The 22,633-nt window shown below is 57.9% G+C and overlaps 2 protein-coding genes across 5 annotated transcripts in view; one reads left to right on the top strand and one right to left on the bottom strand.

The window, feature by feature from the left end:
• CLPTM1L (CLPTM1 like) overlaps positions 1-17,711 on the bottom strand; it is a 22,988-nt gene extending 5,277 nt beyond the window's left edge. For 2 of the 4 annotated variants that reach the window (XM_017515948.2, XM_017515946.2), the window contains exons 1-12: positions 17,308-17,666; positions 16,991-17,091; positions 14,339-14,528; positions 12,017-12,165; positions 11,161-11,239; positions 8,443-8,560; positions 7,705-7,799; positions 6,109-6,193; positions 4,610-4,713; positions 3,167-3,232; positions 2,196-2,246; positions 690-772 (exon numbers count right to left, since the gene is read on the bottom strand). In XM_017515948.2, coding sequence (XP_017371437.1) covers positions 690-772; positions 2,196-2,246; positions 3,167-3,232; positions 4,610-4,713; positions 6,109-6,193; positions 7,705-7,799; positions 8,443-8,560; positions 11,161-11,239; positions 12,017-12,165; positions 14,339-14,528; positions 16,991-17,091; positions 17,308-17,469 — 1,283 coding nt within the window. In that variant the 5' untranslated portion in view covers positions 17,470-17,666. Of the gene's footprint in view, positions 1-689; positions 773-2,195; positions 2,247-3,166; positions 3,233-4,609; positions 4,714-6,108; positions 6,194-7,704; positions 7,800-8,442; positions 8,561-11,160; positions 11,240-12,016; positions 12,166-14,338; positions 14,529-16,990; positions 17,092-17,307 lie in introns of all 4 variants that reach the window. The other 2 variants (XM_017515949.2, XM_017515947.2) reach the window with 2 other exon arrangements.
• LOC108294182 (translation initiation factor IF-2-like) lies at positions 17,468-22,572 on the top strand. The gene is made up of 3 exons (XM_037734029.1): positions 17,468-17,480; positions 17,512-21,314; positions 21,550-22,572. The coding sequence occupies exons 1-2, from the start codon at positions 17,468-17,470 to the stop codon at positions 18,996-18,998; spliced, it is 1,500 nt and encodes a 499-aa protein (XP_037589957.1). The 3' UTR covers positions 18,999-21,314; positions 21,550-22,572.
• The last annotated feature ends 61 nt before the right edge of the window (positions 22,573-22,633 follow it).

Raw genomic sequence — 22,633 nt, 5'->3', positions numbered from 1 at the left:
GTTTCAAAAAAAAAAAAAAAAAAAAAAAAAAAAAAGAATCTGTATTAAATCAACTAAAAATAACTGCTTCATTAAAAAGACGCTAAAAGCACCCAGGTGCTCTCAAGGCAGCTGGGCAGCACGGCTGAGCCTGGGTCTCAGGCGGGGGACAGCGCGGAGCACCCCTGCCCGGGCAGCAGAGGCCGGGGTCTCCAGGACCCTCTCAGCTCATGGTCAGCCCCCAACCCGGGGAACCAGAGGCAAGGGCCTCTGGGACCCTCTCAGCTCAGGGCCAGCACCCTGCCCAGGCAGCAGAGGCTGGGGGTTCTGGGACCTGCGCAACTCAGGAACTCAGGGCCAGCACCCTGCTTGGGGAACCAAAGGCCAAGGGCTCCAGAACCCCACTCAGCTCAGGGCCAGCACCCCAATCAGGTGGCACAGTCCAGGGGCTCCGGGACATCTCTCAACTCAGGGCCGAACCTCCCATGAAGCCTGGTGGCCAGAGTCAGCCTCTCGTCATCTACACCTTAGTGCGGAGGACACTGAGGCCCAGGGCCCACCATACGTGGTAGCAGGGGCCGGGCCCCTCCCAAGTGCTACCCCAAGTGCCCTGGCCCCGAGCTGGCCTCCGCGCGCGGTGCTCTGGCTCAGTCATCCAGGTGGATTTCTCAGGTGAGGGCGCAGCAGGGGGGCTGTGTGCAGCCTCCTACCTCTTATACTTGATGTTCAGGAGGGAATAGATAGCACCCCCGACGCAGAGGGGATACAGCAGGTAAGACAAGTACTTCATGGCCTGCAGGGACAAAGGGGCTTCCAGTTAGAGTCCCAAACGCCAAGTCTGTAAACGCGCTGCACGGAACTCGCTACGACAGGGACAGACAGAACAGGCTGCAGCACTTGGGGTGGCAGGGTGCTGGGCAGGGGCGCATGCAGGGCACTGCACACGCGCCACAGCCCCGGTGTACTACAGGCGCTAGCTTACAGTGACAGATCAATTCTGCCCAGTCAAAAACAACCAGCCCGCAACAGACCAATACACAGAACAGAAAGATACCTGAAAAACTGCCTTCTAAGTAATGCAGTTGAATCGCTAGCTCTATGTACTCTGATTTCAGCTTTACAACTCAATAAATGTTTGACAGAAACTGATGAACATTAAACCAAACAAAACTCATTCCTGTGCAGAAACATTCTACTAAATCAAACTGAGGCTTCCAGCTCCCCCAACCGCAATGGGGAAAGGTGCACCCAACCCGGGCAGCAGAGGCTGGGGGCTCTGGGACCCCTCTCAGTTCGGGGTCAACACCCCTCAACCTGGGCAGCAGAGGCTGGGGGCTCCAGGACCCCTCTCAGCTCAGGGCCAGCATCCCCCTCTCCAGGCAGCAGAGGCTGGGGGCTCCGGGACCCCTCTCAGTTCAGGGTCAACACCCCTCAACCCGGGCAGCAGAGGCTGGGGGCTCCAGGACCCCTCTCGGCTCAAGGCCAGCATCGCCCTCCTGGGCAGCAGAGACTGGGGGCTCCAGGACCCCTCTCAGTTCAGGGTCAACACCCCTCAACCTGGGCAGCAGAGACTGGGGGCTCCAGGACCCCNCCTGGGCAGCAGAGACTGGGGGCTCCAGGACCCCTCTCAGTTCAGGGTCAACACCCCTCAACCTGGGCAGCAGAGACTGGGGGCTCCAGGACCCCTCTCGGTTCAGGACCAGCATCCTCCTCTCCAGGCAGCAGAGGCTGGGGGCTCTGGGACCCCTCTCAGTTCAGGGTCAACACCCCCCAACCTGGGCAGCAGAGGCTGGGACTCCAGGACCCCTCTCAGCTCAGGGCCAGCACCCCACCCAGGCAGCTGGGGCCCCGTCTCCATGCCACTGTGCTGCCGCGGCCGTTATGGGCTTGCTGACGGCAAGTGTTTCCCAGCCATCACAGCAGACACCACGGCCTGTGCCAGCTGCCTGGTGAACGTGACTCACAAAGGATGAAAACGTCCCACTGTAGGGTGATGCAGGCGGGCTGTGCCCACAAGGGCCGGGGAATCAGAGTCTCCGGGAGCCACGCCCTTCTCAGTAAGAAACGTGGGTGTTACGTGATGGGTCTCGGGATCCCTGCTCAGGGTGGGCTGCCCCGCACTCCACGGACACTCGCTGTGAGAAACAGCATGAACCCCGTCTCCGAGGGCGCTAGATTTGCCCGGCATGCACGTGCCGCGAATCGCACAGACTTACCTGAGTATCGTACTCCTCGGTCTTCCTCTCAGACTCACTGTAAGTGCCAAACTGTTGTGAAATTAAATACAGTGATGTCAACAGACTCAGGGAAGGCACTGGAGCACAGCTGAGCTGACTAAGGAGCCCCGCACACGGCTGCAGCGCTGGCCCAGGCTCTGGTCCTTTAGAGCCACCCACAGACAGCGCTCCGGTCCTGACCGGGCGAGGAGAGGGCCGAGGACGGGGACCCTCCCTGCCTTGCCCTGGCCCTGGGTCCCGCAAACCACACAAGTCGGGGCAGCGTGGCCACGTTCACGTTCCTCGCGTGGCGGCTCGGCTTTCAGGGCCGCCGCTTCAGTGAGGATGCCACAGAGTGCACAGCCACACCCGGCCCTGCTCTGAACCAGCCAGCCGGGAGGAGCCACGGGGCAAGGCCGGAACCCAGCAGCTGTGCCCCATCTGCTGGGCTTTCTGGCCTCCCTCTGCTCACAGCACAGAAAAGCGGGGCCATGACTGCTGAGGGCCCTGCTGCAATCAAGGTCCGTCTGTGGGTGTGGAGTCTCAACTCCGGCTCTGCCCAGCCCGCATCTGCCTAGGGGCCTCATCAGTGCTGGGCACTGGGGCAGCCACCAGCTCAGGGCAGAGGCTCATTCACTGGGGACCGCCAGGCCTGTACCGACCCCAGTCAGCACCAGCCTCGGGAGGGCCCTCTGGGCAAGGTACCAAACCGAAGCATCCGCACTGGCCAGCCGGCATCCCTTCTCCCAGAGGCCGGCTCAGGCCCAGAAGTGCTGGCCGTCTGCTCTGAAGAGGGTCAGAAATAGGTACACGATGGGGGAGCCCTCAGGTGAACAGGGCAGCTGTGACTGGAAAGCCAGAGCAGCGTCCACCTTGGAGGCTCCCCGGACAGAGGCTGCAGGGAGTCGCCCGCGACGGCACCCTACTCTGTGCCCGGGGAAAACCACAGAATCTTCAGAGACGGCTCCTACCTGCAACACGGGCCTCAGGCCTCTCCAGACAACAGTCATCTTCAACGCCTTTTTCACTTTCCACAGCTGAGGGGAAGTTGGGAAATTGCTCCTTTAATATTCTAAGGCCAGGAGACCCAGAACGAATGACCCAGACAGTAACGGACGGGACCCGCTGCCCACGGCCCCGCCCAGCCCACCGCCTCTTCCTGCGCCTCCCACAGCTCAGGCTGGACCTGGGCGTCTAATCCACGCCCGGCAGGTGTACCTGACTGGGGGGTCCACAGCCACTGCCAGGCAGATGACAAAACCAGCACACAAGTGTGGTTCTCTAAGCCAACTGCCTGCACCCAGGTCAGCCCCCAACTCCTCCTGCCTGGTACCCGGGCAGCCCTAGAGCCTGTGTCGGGACTTCTCTGACAGCTGCCCCTCCTGGCTGTGTCCTTGGCTGGTATCGCTCACGGAGCTCAGGACTAGTGCCTGAGACGGGCTTGGCACTGTGACTCGTGCCTATGGAGGGCCCTCTGCCTGTGTGCCCCAGCGCCATTTAATCCAGCTCCTCCTCAACAGGCATATGGCCACGTAGGCCCCCACCCACGGATGGGCCATCAGCTGTGGGCCCTCAGACTCTGGCTCCCCGCTGGGTGGCACAGAAGCTGAGGGAGGAGCTGGGTGGAGTCCGGGGCTTCTCAATCTGAAGGTCATCACCCCGCTCAAGGTTTTTTTTTTTTTTTTTTTTTTTTTTTTTTTTTTTTTTTTGAGACAGAGTTTCGCTCTTGTTACCCAGGCTGGAGTGCAATGGCGCGATCTCGGCTCACCGCAACCTCCGCCTCCCGGGTTCAGGCAATTCTCCTGCCTCAGCCTCCTGAGTAGCTGGGATTACAGGCACGCGCCACCATGCCCAGCTAATGTTTTGTATTTTTAGTAGAGACGGGGTTTCACCATGTTGACCAGGATGGTCTCGATCTCTTGACCTCGTGATCCACCCGCCTCGGCCTCCCACAGTGCTGGGATTACAGGCTTGAGCCACCGCGCCCGGCCCCGCTCAAGGTTTTGCTCCCAAGGTTTTGGCTAGCTTTTCTGAGCTCCCAAACCACCAGGCTGGAACCAGGGCACGGGGTGACTTCCGTCACTGCCCACCTGGCCACCATGCTCAGATATCAGCCAAAGCACCAGCCTCTCGAGGCCCCACAGTTTACGTCTCTGCTTTGTACACAGTGGGATTTCTCAAGCGTGTGAAAACGCTTGGCTTGGTGGATGGGGCCTCATGAGCTGATGCCGTCAGAACACCCACTTCCCTGCTCTCCACTTGTTCAAAGCCCTTAGGCCGCCGCCTGCCATCCCACAGCTTCCAGAACACAGACCATCGGGAACAAGCCTGCAGGCTTCCGCAGATCAAAGCCTTTCCTGGGTGTGCTGAGGCCCAGGGACCTCAGACAGTTCAGGTCATCAGCCGGGACTCACCTCGATGGCGGCTCCGATGCCGGCCGGGACCAGCACCAGCAGGCTCGTCTGCTCATCCAGCAGGAACAGGAAGATGACCACGGTGCTGAAGCAGCGCCAGAGCACTGGGGACAGGACAGTGGGGCTGGGGGGGTGCAGAGCTGACCCCGCCTGTTCCCCCCTCCCAACCCCCCACACCCAAGCAGCTTCAGGTGCTCCCAGACCATGTCATCCCGTTTAAGGACGGTGAACCATCCAGCAGCTGGGACAGTGTCTTGAAGGCTGCTGAACAAACACCTGGCCCCACGCCAGCTCCACAAACATGCATCGGAGCCACACTTGCAAATGAGCATGGAGCATGGGCTGAGGTCGGATGACAGGGCCCCACGGCTTTGCCTCCAGTCCGGTTTATGCTGGTTCTGTGATACGCATGCAGCTTTTCAAGACTGTACTTGGTTCCTCCCCAGCTGTACCCCTCCTCCCGAGCGCCCCCAGGGCAGGAGGGGAGGTGGATGCCATGAAGTCACACGACAAATGGTGGTCACGGCCACAGCCGCTGACTGCTGCACACCCCAGCTCGGGACGCCTGGAAAGCCATGAGGGCTGGCAGACAACAGCAGGGAGCACCCAGGACCCCCTGCTTGGGCGTCTTTTCTAGGTGAGAAAAACAACCCATCTGGGCCTGACAGTGGAGCCAAACAGCCTTCACTCCTAATGACAGGACACACCCACTGCTCGTTCTCACACCCGTCACCCCCCACCCATCCTGACGCCAACCCCCAACCCATGCAACCTCCACCTCTGAAAAGGTCAGGAGGACCCCTCTCTCCCAACTCGGGTCCCCCCACCATGGCAGGCACCCTTGGCCAGAACGCTAGTCCCAGATCTTGGCAGGCCTACTGCCTGACCTCAGGGGTCCCTGACCACCTGCCCTAACAGCTGCACACCGCCCATCACTGCCAGGCACACCGTCACCTGGCAGGACCCCCACGCCCAGGCCTGTGCTGGATGGGTAAGGAATGCCGGTAGGAGGATGGGGCGAGGGAACCGAGGCAGGGGAATGTGAGGCTGCAGCCCCACCTCAGCACCCATGAGCAGCCAGGAAGGCTTGACAAGTCCACACCTCTCTCTCCATAGCACAGGCCCAGACCCAGACCCCATGCACGCCACAGAGTTCGCAGCCAGGCCCTGAGCGGGGCAGCTGGGCACCCCACCCTGCTCTCGGGCTGTGGCTACAAAGCGCAGCGTCGCCTCTCAACTGTGCTAAGCAGTGGAGGTTGGGCATGGTGGCGCATGCCTGTGGCCCCAGCTATGGCAAGGCCAAGGTCACACCACAGCTGCAGCAAGGCTCCCTGGGTTTTATGATGCCTGATCTCGGCGGCTTCTCAAGAGCCAAGCACATACTACTGGGGCTGTGTCAGAGCCAGCAGTGAGGCGGGGAGCCATCAACCGCAGGCTCGCTCCAATGAGCTCCCCCTGGGCAGAGCGCGCCTGAGCAGGGCCACGCTTGGGGCACCTACCTGCCTTGGTGGACATGCCAATCATGCTCTTCTTCTTCTTCCAGAAGCTGATGTCGTTTTTAAAGGCCAGGAAATCAAACAGAAGCTAGAGAGAACACACACGACAGCAACTCGCATCTCTACCTGCTCCTATCTCCTGTGAGAGACGGGTCTCGTGTGGCCGGGAGCCTGCAGGTGTGCTCAGCTTCAGGACACATCAGGACAGGTGCCCACACTCGGGACCCACACCTCTATGCGCCCGCCTGCCACGTCAGAACCTAGAATGCCAAGGTGGGCTTCGCAGAGGTACTTGTGAAATAAACACATCTGCGACTGGAACTGCTGGGAAAGCCCACAGGAAGTGGAGGCTCTGGATTCTGCTGGAGTGTGGGGCCAGCTGGGTGCCCTGACCCTGCTCAGGCTGTGGCTACGCAGGGCAGCCTTGCCTCCCAACTGTGCTAAAAACCTAGGGCGGCTGCGGGTGGTGGCCCATGCCTGTGGTCCCAGCTACAGCGAGGCCAAGCTGCAGGACCGCCTAGGCCCAGGGGTTTGAGACCAGCCTGGGCAACATAGAGAGAACTGTCTCAGGAAAAAAGAATCTTAAAAAACCCAACCATACATGAGCTCCTTACAGAGACCTTTTATAAAATTCATTTAATTCTCCAGCAGGCTTTGAAAAGTTTTAGCTTGACTGGCAGCCGGATTCCCAGGCATTCAGAACCGGTGCTGGCAGCACCCCTGGGTGGTTTCACCCTTCCAGCCTAACCACAGGCCAGCCCAGCAGCCACAGGAAGGCTCTCCTCCAGCAGCTCAACTTCACAACAAACACAAGAGCACAGCAGCCTGGCTTCCCGTGGTTTGCTGTCTGTGGCGTGGTTTTAGGTGCCCACGGAGCAGTGTGATGAGACATTCTGAGGGTGAGACCACACCCGTCACTTTACTACAGTACACTGTCGTAACCGTTGCCGGTTATTATTAACCTCTTACTGCGCTTACCTTATATGTTAAACTTTATCATACGCATTATGTAACATACCGTATTTACAAACGTAGGATAAACCAGTCTTTCCAGGTTTCGGTTTCAGGCACCCACCGAGGGTCTCTGAATACATCTATCGCCTGAGGATAAGGGGCACTACTGTACACACACAGCACTGACTTTTTAAGTTTAAAATCAGCATGTTAGAATTTACACAAGAAAACTGCCTTCTGCTGGAGACTGCCCAGCTCAGCACCTGGCTCTGCATGGGCATGTGTGGGCCGGGCCCGGGCCTGGGCAGGGAGAGTGAGACACCTGCGCCTACTCATCTCATGGGTGTGTACGCTGCTCAGAGTGCTCTGGATCCGCTTTCTAAAACCGTCCCCAAAGCCAGCACAGACCAAGTCCTCAAGGCTGTGGATGGAGCTCCCCGGTACCCCCTTTTCAGAACTGGGAGAAACCGTCCACGGGGACAATGGCTGCCAAGTGTCAGGTGTGCTGGCTGCTGAGTGACGGGAGAGGATGCTTGAGGACCACAGGGCTGGACACAAGCCCCAGGTCCAAGGGCCCTACAGGAGGCCTGGGGCCCAGGGAGCCTCCCCAGAGCCCATGCCCGCTGCTCCCGGTGGAAGACTCACGTGGAACGCGGCGACAAAAAAGGTCAGCGCCAGGAAGTACAAGTTGGTATCTACGAAAATTCCTTTCACCTCATCAGCATCTTTCTCTGAAAACCCTGCCAAGGGAAAAGAACATACAATTTAAAACAGCCCATGCCAATCCTACCTAACATTACAAAAACAGTTTTCAATATAAAAATGTAGGCTGGGCACAGTGGTTCATGCCTGATGTCCCAGCACTTTGGGAGTCTGAGGCGGGTGCCTCACTTGAAGTCAGGAGTTTGGGACAGCCTGGCCAACATGGCGAAAACTTGTCTCTACCAGAAATACAACTCAGCCAGGTGTGGTGGCAAATACCTATAATACTAGCTACTAGGGAGACTGAGGCATGAGAATCGCCTGAAACCCGGGAGGGGGAGGTTACAGTGAGCCAAGATCACGCCACTGCACTCCAGCCTGGGCGACAGAGGGAGACTCCATCTCAAAAAAAAAAAAAAAAAAAATTAAATCTCGCCAACAGTTAAGGTTCATCTGACCAAAATCATGGCATTTCACACATTTTGTTCTTAATAAAGCCAACTTCCAATCAACCAGGCCATTTCCAAGGAAAGGAACGAGGTGGGCACCGAGGAACCTCCAGTTCAATGTCTGTGCAAGGATTTGCACCCGGGAGCATGGAGGTCCCGGCCCGTGTCAGAACTCGGACACCTGAGGGGTCCCAGGGCAGCCTCATCCAGGCGCCGGCCGCGGGGCACGTACCAAACTGCTGCAGGGAGTACACGGCGTCCTGCATGTGGATCCAGAAGCGCAGCCGCCCCAGCGAGACCTTGTCGTAGGACACGGTGAGGGGCAGCTCAGTGGTGGAGCGGTTTATGACCTGCGGGAAGAAAGCCGTACTGAGGACCAGCACGCGACTGAGCCAGTCTCGGGCCTCTCCCCTCACACTCCTGCACCCAGCCGCCTGGCAGCCCTGGCCGACCCTGCTGTCCCCATTCCCATCCCTGGGCGGCCCCAGATCAGCCGTGATCGGGCCCAGCAAGTGTCCCTGGGTCCACCCTTCTGTCATTATACGACCCAGCACGGGCAGGTCCCCACCACCAGACCCCGTGAGCTCAGCAGTGCTAGCAGGGCCTAATATGTTTCCGCTGTGCATGCCCCTTCAATTTCTAAGTGGCACAAGTCCTGGCGCCCCGGGGGTGGTGCTAGGAATCCGTGGCCCAGCATACAATACTGAGCACGGCCTATAGAGCCCCGGCCCGTCCTAAGAACCAGAGACCATGGGACACGCACAGCCCCTGCAGCACATGGGCAAAGTGCCCTCAGGACCTAACGCATGGTGCAGGGGGTGGCCATGGGACAACAGAAAGCTTCTGGAATACAGAACCAACACGGGCGGTGGAGTGGACGTGTGGGTCTCAGAACCACAAGCTTAGTCCTGCAGCCTGCCAGGGCCTTATGCACACAGGATGCGGGCCAGGTCCCAGGGCGCCGAGGCAGGAGGGTAAGGAGCGGCTTCACGAAGGCATGCCCATGTCCTACAGCAAGAGGCAGTAACCACTCTCCCTCCATGTGCTGGGACACCCAGTGAGGGCTGTGCTCTGATCCACCTGCCCTGCCTCAGGTCCTGACCCATCTCAGTGGGCACTGCTGGGGTCAAGGGTGTGGTGGAGTCAGAGACACAACCAGCAGGTGCCAGGTTGTCCTAAGAGCAGCTGCCAGCTGTCAGGGCACCCTCCACAGCCTTGCGGCATCAGTGCACGTGGACAGTGGCCTCCAAGTGCCCCTCGAGCTGCCAAGCGCGTCTGAGGGATGCCACTGTCCAAGGCTTTGTCTGGTATTGCTGGGCCAGCCACAGAAAGCACCCTCTTCCTGTGCCTGCTGCATCCCAGCTGCCTGCTTCCTGCCTCAAGACAGCACCCCTCAAAACTGGCCCCAAGTGAGAAAAAGCAACAGTGACACATGCTGGTGATTCGGGGGAAAAGCTGCTGCTGACACACGCCTCCACGACTCCTGGAACGCAGGCCACCACTGGCACAGATGTGCCGCAGAGCTGCCCCAGGCCTGTAAGGGACCGATCTGCAGACACACAGGGCAGCCTTCTGCAGCTGCCCGTCCCTGTCCACTGTTTCCCGAATGACTGCAAGGAGTCAGCGGCACGAGGCCTCATAGGCAGCCACCAAGGGCAGGTGCTGCAGCTTCCAAAGCTCCCCACGGTGCGTTTTAGCAGACCCTGCTACATCCTGAGGTTTGTAAGCAGCACCTCGGCAAACTCCAGCAAACAGAGCAAGGCGCTGGAACTGCAGGGCCTGAGACAGAAACTGCTCAGGGAGAGGCTGGAGCCACCAGACCTGCTCGCCAGCCACAGCCTGCCCGGCCCCCAGCCTGCAGGTTGTGCAGCAGTGGTCAGGGCCTGCTGAAGTGAAGGAGGCAGTATGTTAGGAACTGAGAGGGGTCTGAAGGACAGCAGAGGGACTGTTCTGAGCCACAGTCATCAGGAGGCAGCAGGGCCTGGGCAGATCAAAGTGGCCAGGTACCCGCTCCCCCGTGTCCCAGCTGCACACCCCGGCAAGCTCCCTGCCCTCCCCAGGCCTGTTTCCTCAACAAAAACAGAAAAAGGGCCCACCTCAGAGCTAATGAAAGCCTAAGTGGAAGAACACGTGGCTGGCTCCTAGTGGGCGCCCAGGAGTGACAGTGATGGCCTGCAGGGAGGGGGGGCAGGGTGGCGAGTCCTGTGGGGTCCTAGCTGACCATTCACCTCTGAACACTATAACCTCATCCGTGAAACAATGCCACAGCTCCCAGCACCACGATTACAGGAACGTTCACAAAGTGCTTAGCACAGTGCCTCACGTGGAGTAAGGGACTTTAAATATTAACTGCTTTTATTAAGGGTCAAATGTTGGCTATGCTTCCTCTACCCTCAAAGCAACCCTGAGAGAATTGGCGCTGTCACTCCCGTAACCAAGGGCGCCAGAGCCCAGAGAGCAGCCACTTCTCTTCCGCATAGGTCTCTCTGCCTTGCCGGGGGCCACCCCAGGAGCTGCAGCTCCCAGGCAGGGCTGTCACCGACTCCTCTGGCCCCCTGTGCAGGACCAGCCCTGGCAGGAAGCAGGAGTTTGCTGAGAACACTTTCTGAGTTACACCACACGGCACACCAGGAGCTCACACGCAGACAGTCTCACACGGCACTCAGGTGCCCGCCCTCTAAGTGCTGCATAAACAATCTTTCAGGGCTTTTCATCAGTGAGGATCCAGAGGCTCAGGAGGAGCCCACAGCCAGCTAACAGCAAAGCCGGCGCACCCCCAGGCCCCCGGCACAGCCCTCGCACGCCCGAAGGCAGTGCTTCCCAGCACAAGTGAAAGCTCCGTGCCAAGTGTCAGTGATGGTCCTGTCCATAAGGATGCTGGGGCGATGCGGCCAGTCTTGGGGTCAGTGTCTTGCCAGCTGCACAACCAGCGGGCAGAGGTGTCGCTCACCATCAGGTCCTTGACGCGGTTGCTGAGCTGGTCGATAAACAGGATGGGGAGGTAATGCACGGTCTTCCCGAGCTGGATCCTGGGATTAAAGCACAACTCTAAAGTCAGAGCCAAGGCCCTCACCTTCTGATGAATCAACACATCCAGACACCGCATTTACCCCAGAGAAGTACCCCCAGGACTACCCTCAACAGCTTCTCAGTCATAATGACCCCTGGGATCAGCCTTCCCAAAAGGAGGCAGACAGCCTGACAAGGCATGCATGCCTGTGACACCCACTCCCCATGAAGTGATGGGCACAGGAGGGAGGCGCGGGTGAACTCCAGGGACACGGCTGCACCGAGGAGCCCAGGGCCCTCTGCGCACTGACACGGAGCAGTCCCAGGACACGGCCACTATGCTTGGAGGGGCGAGTCACCTGCAGCTACCCCGGAGGTGGAACTGCGGTGCAAGAGTGGGGGCTCAACACATGGGAGACGGGGTGAGCTCAGTCAGCCAAACGTGAATTCCAGTAATCACATTCAACTGATGGCAAGTGAATCCGAATGAGCCAAGTTACACAATCACAAGGGGAGCAAAGCAACACATTCCCGTCAGCACCTTCCATTTTCTCTCCATGGAGGCCTTCGAAGTCAGGAGCAAAGGGCAGGATGCTGCAGCCCGAGCTCCTTTCTTCTCCTTTCCAACCCTGCGCCAGCAGCACCACCTCAACCAGGGAGTGGGAGGGGCTGGGGGGCCCGGGACAGCGAGTGCCTTGCCACAGAGGGGCTCCAGGACACAGTGACCCCCCGGCAGGTTCTGGCCGGCCAGGGTTCCAGCGACCTCTCTGGCGCTCTAGCTCTGGGGCCACACTTACATCTTCATGTATCGATGCACGTCGGCAGGCAGGGAGGACCCGTCGAAGACGAAGTTGTCCGCCATCACGTTCAGCGCCAGCCGCGGTCTCCAGTGGGACACCGGCTCATCCAGGGCGCTCACTGGCTTCTCCTCCGCCTCCATCTGCTGCTAAGTGAGGAAAACAGAGGCCAATGCTGGGACAGAATATCGTGCTCAGACAGCAGGTGGTCTGCACCCTAACCTGTGAACAGAACCGCCATGCAGACGGGCACAACAGGTGCCTGGGACAGGTGCACGACGGCGGCCACACAGACGGGCAAACCATGCCCAGGACAGCAGGTGGTCAGCACCACGACCTATGAACAGGGCAGCCACGCAGACGGGCATGATTGGGGAAGGAGTTCAGCGGAGAGGGCACCGCGGCCCCACAGCTGCCGACTCGCCCAGACTCTCACCGCACACCCCCATCCTTATCTCCACGAGCCAAGGGGTGCTTTGCAATATGTGCTCATGGGTCTCACCAATTCCTTTTTTGGAATTCTCAAACTAAGTGGGCCCACTTCTCAGAAGCTGAGCAGGGCAAGAGCCCCGTGACCCTGGTAGAAGACCATACAAATCCAGTGCTAACACAGCCTTGCAGCTGTAAGGAGCCTGAAGGAGGCGGCACATGGGGTTGCCCTAATGAAGACGCACCGAGGACTGCACATGGCTCTTCGATGAAGTCAAACTGAGAAGGGCACTCACTGACAGGGAATCTTAGCTCATCTCAGATCTGATACATCCCTGGACACACTGTCATCCTACCCATTTCCTACCAAAAGATACAGTTTACCAATAATTTACATTAAAAATGGGTTTTCAGGCTGAGCATGGTGGCTCATGCCTGTAATGTCAGTACTTTGGGAGGCCAAGGCAGGTGGATCATGAGGTCAGGAGATTGAGACCAGCCTGACCAATGTGGGGAAACCTCATCTCTACTAAAAATACAAAAATCAGCCAGGTGTGGTGGCACAGGCCTGTAATCCCAGCTACTGAGGAGGCAGAGGCAGGAGAATCGCTTGAACCCAGGAGGTGGAGTTTGCAGTGAGTCAAGATCGCACCATTGCACTCCAGCCTGGGTGACAGGGCAAGACTCCATCTCAAAAAAATAAAGGGTTTTCATACCTCCTTACATTTGCCACCTGTATGGGAGGCTCCCTGTGCTACGTGCTCCAAACCCACCACCCCACCCACCCTTCAGGACGCTGGTGAGGAGGGAGGCCAGCCCCAGGTGAGGGTGACATGGAAGGCGGCAGGTGAGGGACGTTCCCGAGAAGACACAGACATGCACCGAGAGGCAGGAGCAGGTGTTGGCAGCTTCCAAAACCCCATCAACCCCGAGACGCTGCGCTCTGTCTGGAACAATTTCACAGCCTCTTCCTGGAAAGCCTCCATCTTTGTTTTGTAAAAATTTTTTTTTTTCTGAGGCGGAGTCTTGCCCTGTCACCCAGGCTGGAATGCAGCTACGCCACCTCAGCTCACCACAACCTCCGCCTCACGGGTTCAAGTGATTCTCCTGCCTTGGCCTCCTGAGTAGGTGGGATTACAGGCACCCGCCGCCACACCCAGCTAATTTTTGTATCTTTAGTAGAGATGGGGTTCCACCATGTTGGCCAGGCTGGTCTCGAACTCCTGACATCAGGTGATCCACCCGCCTCGGCCTCTCAAAGTGCTGGGATTACAGACTGTGGCGTTGTTTTGTAAATTACCTCACCCTCCACTCAACAGAGGTGGATATCAGAATTCCCTTGCTTTATCCTTGGCCCGTGTTAATGATCACTTAAGTGACTTCCAGATTTTCTTTGTACACACACCTTTTTACAGATGTACAAACTATACCTTGTACCGCTACTCTTTCCACAATCTTGAGTTATATTCTTAGAATAAAATCTAGGAAGCGCCCAGTCCTACACATAATGCAGAATGAGCTCAGCTCATTCCCAGAGCTCCCAGCTCCAAGAAGCTGCAGGCTGGCTCTGTGGGACCAACGCCCATCCCACCAGGAGGAGGCAGGTACCCCCAGAGACTGAGAGCCCACCCTTGGGGGACTCTGCATAAAGAATGCCAGCATTCTAAACGGGACATCTAAAATGTCCCTAATTTTAGATGAAACTTGTCTGCAAACTCATGGATGTGATTCAGCTGAAAGTCAAAAAAGCGTGCCAGTCACATTCCAAAGGCTTTACTCCCCACGAAGTCGCTGGAGCCCTAGACATCGCCTTCCTGTGTGGAGAAAGACATGTCAGTTCTGACACGGACGCAAAGCCGCTTTGTTCTCTCAGTAATCCATGAAAAGCCTCACCTGTGCATCAGATTCCCCAGTGAGCAGGTTGATTTCTTCTGGCCTGGGGACCATGTAGGTGGTCAGAGGACTGACTAGGTGCACCTGCTTCCCATCGTGCCATGGCAGGATCCCAGCGTGATGGAGGAAAATGTAGGCATACAGTGTCCCATTATTTCTTGTTTTCTTTGGTACAGAAACATTAACTGTCCTGAAACAGAACGAACAATCCTTTCCATTGCATACATGTTACATTCTGTGTTTAGAGACTATTCAAATATCTTTATAAAGCTGTTTCAATCAACTAATTTTAGCCCAGAAGCACTAAAAATGAAACCCACCTGCTTGGGGTTTTACGAGTCCTGGGTGTGTGTGTCCTGAGTGCTTGGCACAAGTGTGGGCGCCTACAACTGAAAGCAGCAGGGCCCACACTTCTTGCCTCCATCTCGGGAGGCTGAGAGGTCAATGACCTGCCTGAGGCCACAGGGCTGAAGCGGCCAGATGAAAGCAGCATCTGGGCCTGGCCAGGATACTAGCTGACCACGCACACTGAATAACACAACTCAGAAGTCACAGAAGCCAAGGGCAGGCAGCCGCAAGTGCCCCATGTGCTTCGGTTCACTACTGAAGTCTCAGAAATTTCATGTGGGTAGTTTTTCTGGGTGTTGCATTTTTAAAGATAAAAGGATTATAAACCACAAAGGACTGACTTTCAAGCCTGTCTGCCCTGACTGTGCTGGCATCCAATGAGCCGCTACAACTGTAGGCCTCAGGCCATGCGCCTGGCTCTTTATCTTCAGGCCAGGGCCCAATGTCCATACCACAGTCCCATGGAAAAACCAGGCATCCCACCTATTTATGGTTACATTAGTTCCTCTCCCTCTTTAAAAATCTTCTTTTTGAGATGAGGTCTCACTGTCACCCAGGCTGAAGTGCAGGGGTGCAATCATAGCTCACTGCATCCTCAACCTCCCAAGCTCAAGTGACCTCCCACCTCAGCCTCCCAAGTAGCTGGGACCACAATGTGCATGCCACCACGTCCGGCTAACTTTTAAAACTGTTGTAGAGATGGGGTTTTGTCACATTGCCTAAGCTGGTCTTGAACTGCTGGGCTCAAGTGATCCTCCCGCCTTGGCCTCCCAAACTGCTGGCATGAGTCACTATGCCCGGCCTCTCCTTAAAAATCATATTGCCAAAGTTCTAATAAAAAACGCAAAGGGATCTAGGGCTTCTCACGAACCAGGAAACACAGCACATCTCCACCAGGACATCTAAGTGTCTCTCTTCAGGTGGGGCAGGTGGCAGGGCTGTGTGCCCGAGTCCTGCAGTGACATCTCTGGTGGAATGTGCACGTGGCGACGCTGAGGGGGGAATGTGTCAGAGCATTCATTCTCCCCCTTCCTCCAGGCTGGCGCTGTGCCAGGGGAAATGGTAAACTCACTAGCTGTCCTTGGTAACTGGTACAGGGCCCAGCGTGGAAGAGGTAGTATTCATGTCTGGGAAATCAAACCCAATGCAAGTGTAACTTGAGCATTTTTGAAAGGTGTGGGCAGTTACAACTGACAGGTGACCAAGCCAGCACTTCCGGCCTCTATTTCACTGAGGCAGAGAGAGGGCAGTAACTGGCTTGAGGTCAGAACCCCACCTGCCAGTGCTGCGCTGCTGCCTGCCCGGGGCACCGCCTCCAGCTACCCACAGTGACTGGCCACCTAGAGGGCGCCCAGTGCAGCATGCGCCTCAGACTTCACGATTCTCTCCTCAGACACCTCCCAGGCAATGAAGAAGGGAAACGGTAGAGTTGTGAGAAACAAACCATACTTAAAATTACACTTACGCAATGTAAAAAAAGGCCATACGTTAGACGTACTTTTTTAAGTGACGCTACATATTTGAACATTGATCTATTCTAATGTATGTCACATGTCAATTATGATTTTCTACAAAATTACTTCCTCCACCCTCATGCCGTTTCCTGCAGAGTTGTGAGAAACAAACCATACTTAAAATTATACTTACGCAATTTAAAAAAAGACCATACGTTAGGCGTACTTTTTAAGTGACGCTACATATTTGAACATTGATCTATTCTAATGTATGTCACATGTCAATTATGATTTTCTACAAAATTACTTCCTCCACCCTCATGCCGTTTCCTGCAGAGTTGTGAGAAACAAACCATACTTAAAATTATACTTACGCAATTTAAAAAAAGACCATACGTTAGGCGTACTTTTTAAGTGACGCTACATATTTGAACATTGATCTATTCTAATGTATGTCACATGTCAATTACGATTTTCTACAAAATTGCTTCCTCCACCCTCATCCCGTTTCCTGCACAGGTAACTTAAGCGTACTCCCACCAGGAGAAGACAAGTCGTTCCCGGTAGTGAAACGGCACCCGCTGCCTGCTCTGCACCGGGTCGCCAGGCGGGGCCCCCCGCTCCTCTGGAGCGCGTCGGCCGCGCACATCCCACGGCCTCGGACTCTGCCGAGAGCTGCTTCCTAAATCACGCTTCCCCGCCCGCCCCTTCCAGGCGAGTCCTCCGGCTACAGCAGGCGGCCGCCTCCCAGCTGTCCACGGTACCGCGCTGCGTTAGACAGCGGGCTCCCCAGCCCTCTGAACGCGAGAAATCTTGTCCCGTTCTCGGGCACTGTGTCCCTCGCCCGTACCTCTCAAATTTGGCCTCCACGTCGAAGTCCTCCACGTTCAACACCAGGTCGATGTTGTTCTCAGCGCCCAGGTGGGACCGCGTCGCGGTGTACACGCTCAGCTGCACGGGAGGGGCGCCGAGTCAGCCGGGCCGGCGCGGCAGGCGCACCGGTGCCCCACGGCCGGCCGGGGGGGAAGACCTGGCCGCTGGGGCCTGGAGGGGGTCCGTCTCGACTCGCGGGGACACAGCTCGGGCTGGACGGGGCGGCGGCGGCCGGGACTCGGAGGAGAGGCCCCCGCCCCGGCCCCCGCCCCGGCCCCCGCCCCCGCCCCTCACCTGCAGCTTGGGCCGCCGCGCCAGGTAGGGCTGGATGCAGTTGGCGTCGCCGGAGCACGGGCGGGTGTAGACGATGCCGTACATGACCCAGCAGGTGTGCACCACGTAGACCACGAACACGCCCACCACCAGGCTGGTGAAGGAGCTGCGGCCGCTCCACATGGCCGCCCCGCGCGCGGCGCCCCCGGCCCACTCGCCTCTCAGCCGCGGGCCCCGCCCGGCCTGCCGCTCCGGCCGCCGCCGCTCACAGGACCGCCGCCGCGCGCCGCCGCCACCTCCGCGGGGGAACGACCGCGCCGCGCGCCGCCGGCCGCCGGCCGCCCCGCATACTCCGGCCCCGCTCCGACCTGGCGCCGCGGGATTCGCCGGCCCCGCGCGCCGCTTCCGGGCCCCGCCTCCCGCCGGAAGTAGACGCGCCGCGCGGCTCCCTGGGAAGCAGCGTCTCGGCCGCCGCCGCGCACGCGCGTCCAGGAGACGGCGCCCGAGTGTCGTGGCCGCCCGCGCCGCGCTCCCGGCGTGCCCCGCGGCGGCTCAGGCGCCCCGCTGTGGGGGTCGCGGAGGGCGTTCGGGGGGCGCCGGGCAGGGCCCGCGGGGTTCCCGGGGCGCCGCCCCCAACCCGACGACGCCCGCGGGACCCCCAAGTGGGGGCGTGCCGACGCGTGCGGAGCCCGGGGGAAGGCGAGGCGGGAGTTCCGGCCCTGCGCCTGCGCCTGCGCCCTGCGGCCCGGAGCTGGGCGAGTCTAAACAAACGCCAAGCGCGCTCGTCTCGTGTTTCCGCGGAAAATCCCGTTTGGGCGCCGGCGCTTTCGAGGAAAACTGCGGATTCCCAGGCTGCGGCGGCTCCGCCCAGCCTGGACCATCCCCTGCTTCGCGCCAAACCGCGCGTGCGCCGCAGGGCGAGGTCCGCAGCGGCCCCCGGAGGGCGCGGGGTCCGTGGAGACCCTCGGGCGGCCCTGCCCTTTGGGCGGCTCCCTGGAAGGCCGCCCTGTTCCGTGTCTGCCAGACGCGCGCAAACGCCGGCGGGGGCCCCTCCGACTGCCCGGGGCTGTCAGAGCGCGGACGGCTGCACGGGCGCTGGGCCCGCGGGAACTCAGGCCGGGCCTGACGCGCACGTGGACGGCGACGCGCAGAGGCCGGGCCGGAGGAGGAGGCTCCCGGAGCGGGCACCCGAGGCCGCGAGCGGGGGCGGTCCTGGGCCACCAAGGCCTGGAAGCTGGGCCGGCCGCTTCGGAGCGGGGGTGGCTGTTTTCGGGCCTTTAGTTACCGGCCGCACGGAGTCCTCGCACGGCGCCGTTCCCCGAAGTGACAGTGATGCCCGGCTACACCCAGCGCCTCCATCCTTCCCCGCCAGTCTCTTCGCGCTTCTTGCCAAACCTGTGCTTGGAAAACCCTCTGCCGACTCCTGTTACCCTGATCAAATCCATGCTCTCCAGCAGGCTCGTGAGCTCTTTGCAAAGTGGCCCAACAGGCATCATGCCCTGCGCTGCAGCCACTGTTGGGGGCTCCTGCAGGGCCGGGCATCCCACACCGGCAGCGGGGTGCTCGTCCTGCCACAGCCTGTGCAGCGTGTGAATGAAGGCTGTAGTCCTGTGGTCTGCGGGAGGCTCGTTCCACCTCCAGCTGCCAAACATCAGGGGACTGGCAGCCTATCCCGGGTGGGCGTCTCATGGCATCCAAAGGCCAGTACCTAGCCAGGGCTCGGGAAGGAGCTGTAACCCAGGACTCTGGGGTGTGGCTTCCTGTCCCCTCCCTCCCCCCATCTCTGTGTTCCTGAGATGGCTCATTTGCTGTCAGGCTTCTGGGCTGCTCTAGGAGCTGGAATCGCATTGGTGCCTCCTCAGTCAGCGTCCACCCCTAGTGTCATCCACAGTGGCCAACGGAAGGGTGGCCGGTGGTGCAGGACAGTTGCCATCTTGGGAGAGATCACAGGGACAGGAAGGGCCTCTCCACCCGAGCAAATTAGAGCTGCTGTGGTGGCAGAACACATTTACACACACATAGCTGTCCCCCTGGTCTGTTGAGAGGCCACTTGAAAGGGACACGTCATTTGTTGCCTTCCGACTCTGACCTCCTGAGGCTGGCTGCTGGCAGCATGTGACAGCACTTGAAGGAAAGTCCCTGGAAAGAGTGTGAATCGTTGCAGAAATCCCGTGAGAAAGCGCCCCAGGAGGGCCCCATGCAGCACCCAGCAGAACTTAAACTCCCGTGTCCCCCTCAACACCCCACAGTGTGGTGGCTGCTTCCATCTCCCCAGGCTTAGCTGGCCTGGGTCCTGCAGGCCTCTCCTCCCCCTGTCCCCACAAGGCACCCTCTCTGCCACTGCACAACTGGATGAGTGAAGTCCAGGCGGCTAGGGCTGCTTGGGCAAGCGGAGCAGCTTGACCCCGTTCTGGCTTTGTTGGCCTCACTCCTGTGGAGAGCCGGGGTTACCATGTCTCTGAAGCCAAGGCTTGCTTTCTAGGCGTTGGGGGAGTCACATTTTGCATTCGTACTCACTGAGCCCCATGTCTGTGGTTAGAGAATTTGTCAACGTTTTAAAATGATTTTTTCAATTCCATCATTTGAGGGCCCTCTGGCAAGGAGCCCGTTAGTACTTGGAGTGCCCACGACATTCCAGAATGCATATATGAAGAGCTGGCCCTTGCTGTTCTTATTCATTGAGGACTCCAATGGCCACTCAGGATGACTGGGGAAATGGAGGCTGCAAAAGATTTGGCTCCTTTGTGAGGTCCTCGGCAGTGGTCAGACATGAAGGAAATAGGTATGGCACCCCCAAACCACACCTCGCCCTACGGGGCCACAGCTGCCTGTGCAGCCTTAGGAGGGAAATGGAAGGACAGAGTAGGGTGTCTTGAGTGTGGACACACCCTGCAGCAAGGGCTGAGGGGTCCTCGGACTGGAGCCCGCCCCCAGGCTCGGCTCGGCTCGGCTCGGCTCGGCTCAGCTCAGCTCAGCTCAGCTCAGGGACATGGTGCCCAGGCTTTCCCGGGGAGGAAGGTGTTTGATCTCCTGCCTCTGTATTCATTCATGCTTTGGGTTTCTCTCTAATGCATATTCTAACACCTGCAGGATTTATGGATGAAGGGCCGCAAACCCACATTTGGTCTCATTCCACGGATGCTGTGTCCTGCCCTGCCCTACACCAGTCGAACCTCTGCAGGGTGGGGTGGGACTCTGTCTCTGCCCACACTGCCTGCCCCTCGGGTTGTAGTTCTAGGAAAGCAAGTCTTAGACTGAGTTTTGATCCAGATTAAATTCTGTCCCAGGTGCAGATATTTATAGGCAAGCAGGAACAAGAGCCCTCAGGCACAGCTGGGTGTCCTGCGATGTGTGCCTTTGGGAGTTCCCAGATAACAAGGCCTTTTCCTGGAGGCAAAGCAGAGGGGTTCCGTGGCAGAGCGGCCAGCTGGCTAGCAGGTCGGGGCAGGGCCTTCTAGGCCCAAGGCATGACCCCTGTGCCCGCTGCTGGCTCTCCTCTTGCCAGGACACATCTCCTGCAGGACCCTAGCTCACCCAAGAACACTTTTCCATCATTGAAAAGTCATTGGTAAGTGCCACAATATGCATGAGCAGCCCTTCCGGTGCTGGCTTGTGGGCTGGTGTTTGAGAATCTTGCCAGTTCAATGTGGTCATCTGCTTAGGGTTCCCCAAAGGCTAACCTTTCATGACAGAGGGAGGCTACACCTCATTCCTAGGTGAGACTGGGGCTCATGCACACACAGGTGTTAACGGCGTGGACTGCAATGGGTCGAGTGCCTGCTGCCATGTCCTAGTGCAGGGGCGGGTGGGGGGAGCTCCTAGACAAAGAGGGGAGGCTGCTACTCTCCAGGGCCACAGGGAGTCCAGAACTCTGTCCTCTGGTGTCAGCGGTAAATCCGTATGAGTCTGCAGCAACTCGGTTTTTGCCTTCTCAGAGGAAATAATTAATCCAGGGGGCAGAAGGCAGAGTGAGACACTGAGGCAAGTTTCAGTGCAGGAGTGAAAGCTCAGAGCAGCAACGAAAGGATGTAAAGTGCACTTAGAAGAGGGCCAGGTGCACGGTTTGGACCTTTGACTTGGGGTTTATACGTTGGCATGCTTCTGGGGAGTTGCGTCCCTTCTCCTAGATTCCTCCCTTGGGGTGGGTTGTCCGCACGCGCAGTGGCCTGCCAGCATGTGGGAGGGCTGTGTGCAGTGTGCTTTCTGGAGCTGTGTGGCGCTCTCTTGAGGCAGTCTTCCCTTACCAGTCGAGTGTTCCTACAGGAAGGTCATACGGGCTATACTTTGCCACTTTGCCTCGTAGTGCTTGACCTCACCAACTCCCGAGATCTTATCAGGAAGCGGCTCATCTCCAGCTTCAGTGTTTTCTATCTGTTGGGAGCCTGCCTTTCCCTGGCGCCAGCTGCAACCAATTATTATTTTAGACGCTTGAGCATCACCTAATGATCAGTTGACATTTCTGGTGGGGTGGCGTCCCCTCTCCTGCCCTGCTCCTGTGGGGCTCGCCCTGCCCACCCTTTCCGCAAGGGCCTTTCTTTACTTCATTTTTGCACAATGGACTCTTACTATGATCCCAGGAACTGCTCACGGCCACTTCTGGGTGAACACCTACCGGCTGCTCTGAATATATGCTGTGAAAGTTGTCAGAATCAAAATGGAGTCACTAATGTTAAGAAAGGCCTGACAAAGAGTGGTGGGGAAGGCCCTGAAGAGAGGACACTTAAGCTAACATGCCAGATACCAGAAAGGACTGCAAAAACCGCAAGCCGGCACAAAGGCCGTCACCCTTACACAAAAAATATTTCTGCAAGGACAGCTGCCCAGCAGCTGCCTGTCCAACCTCAGACTGGAGTCACCTTGGTTATTGATGTTTGTAGCCAAGGATAATTATCGCTAAACCATGGTGCTCATGCTCGTGTTTCCTTTAAAGACCTTTGTCTTCCTTGACCTCCCTGAACAGGCATGTGGTTTACTGTGGCGTGCCTATTCCCTTGCAGTGCTCTGTTCCCAAGCTAACACGTATTCTAGAGAGCCTCTCTGTTTCCTGCCTAGGCTGACAATGCTGTGGATCTGGGCTCCCAGGAACAGGGGCTGACATCAGAGGGGCAGAAAGAGAACAGCAGCTCTCCCTGAGGGAATGCTTGCCAAGGATAAGGAAATGATGGTTCTTAAAGGATTATTTTATATTCATCTAAAAGGGTATTTTTGTTGTTACCCCTAGCCTTTTTTTCCTTTTCATTTTCTGATGAATAATTTATATAAAGAAAACACATTCTAACCGTGCAATTCTATGAATTTTGACAAATGTCTTCACCCATGCAAACCCTGTTACAACAGACATATAGAA

The sequence above is a fragment of the Cebus imitator genome, unplaced genomic scaffold (assembly GCF_001604975.1).
Source record: "Cebus imitator isolate Cc_AM_T3 unplaced genomic scaffold, Cebus_imitator-1.0 Scaffold567, whole genome shotgun sequence".
NCBI classification, from domain to species: Eukaryota; Metazoa; Chordata; class Mammalia; order Primates; family Cebidae; genus Cebus; species Cebus imitator.
The sequence above is the reverse complement of the archived record's forward strand: the minus strand, read 5'-3'. Positions and strand labels throughout refer to the sequence as shown.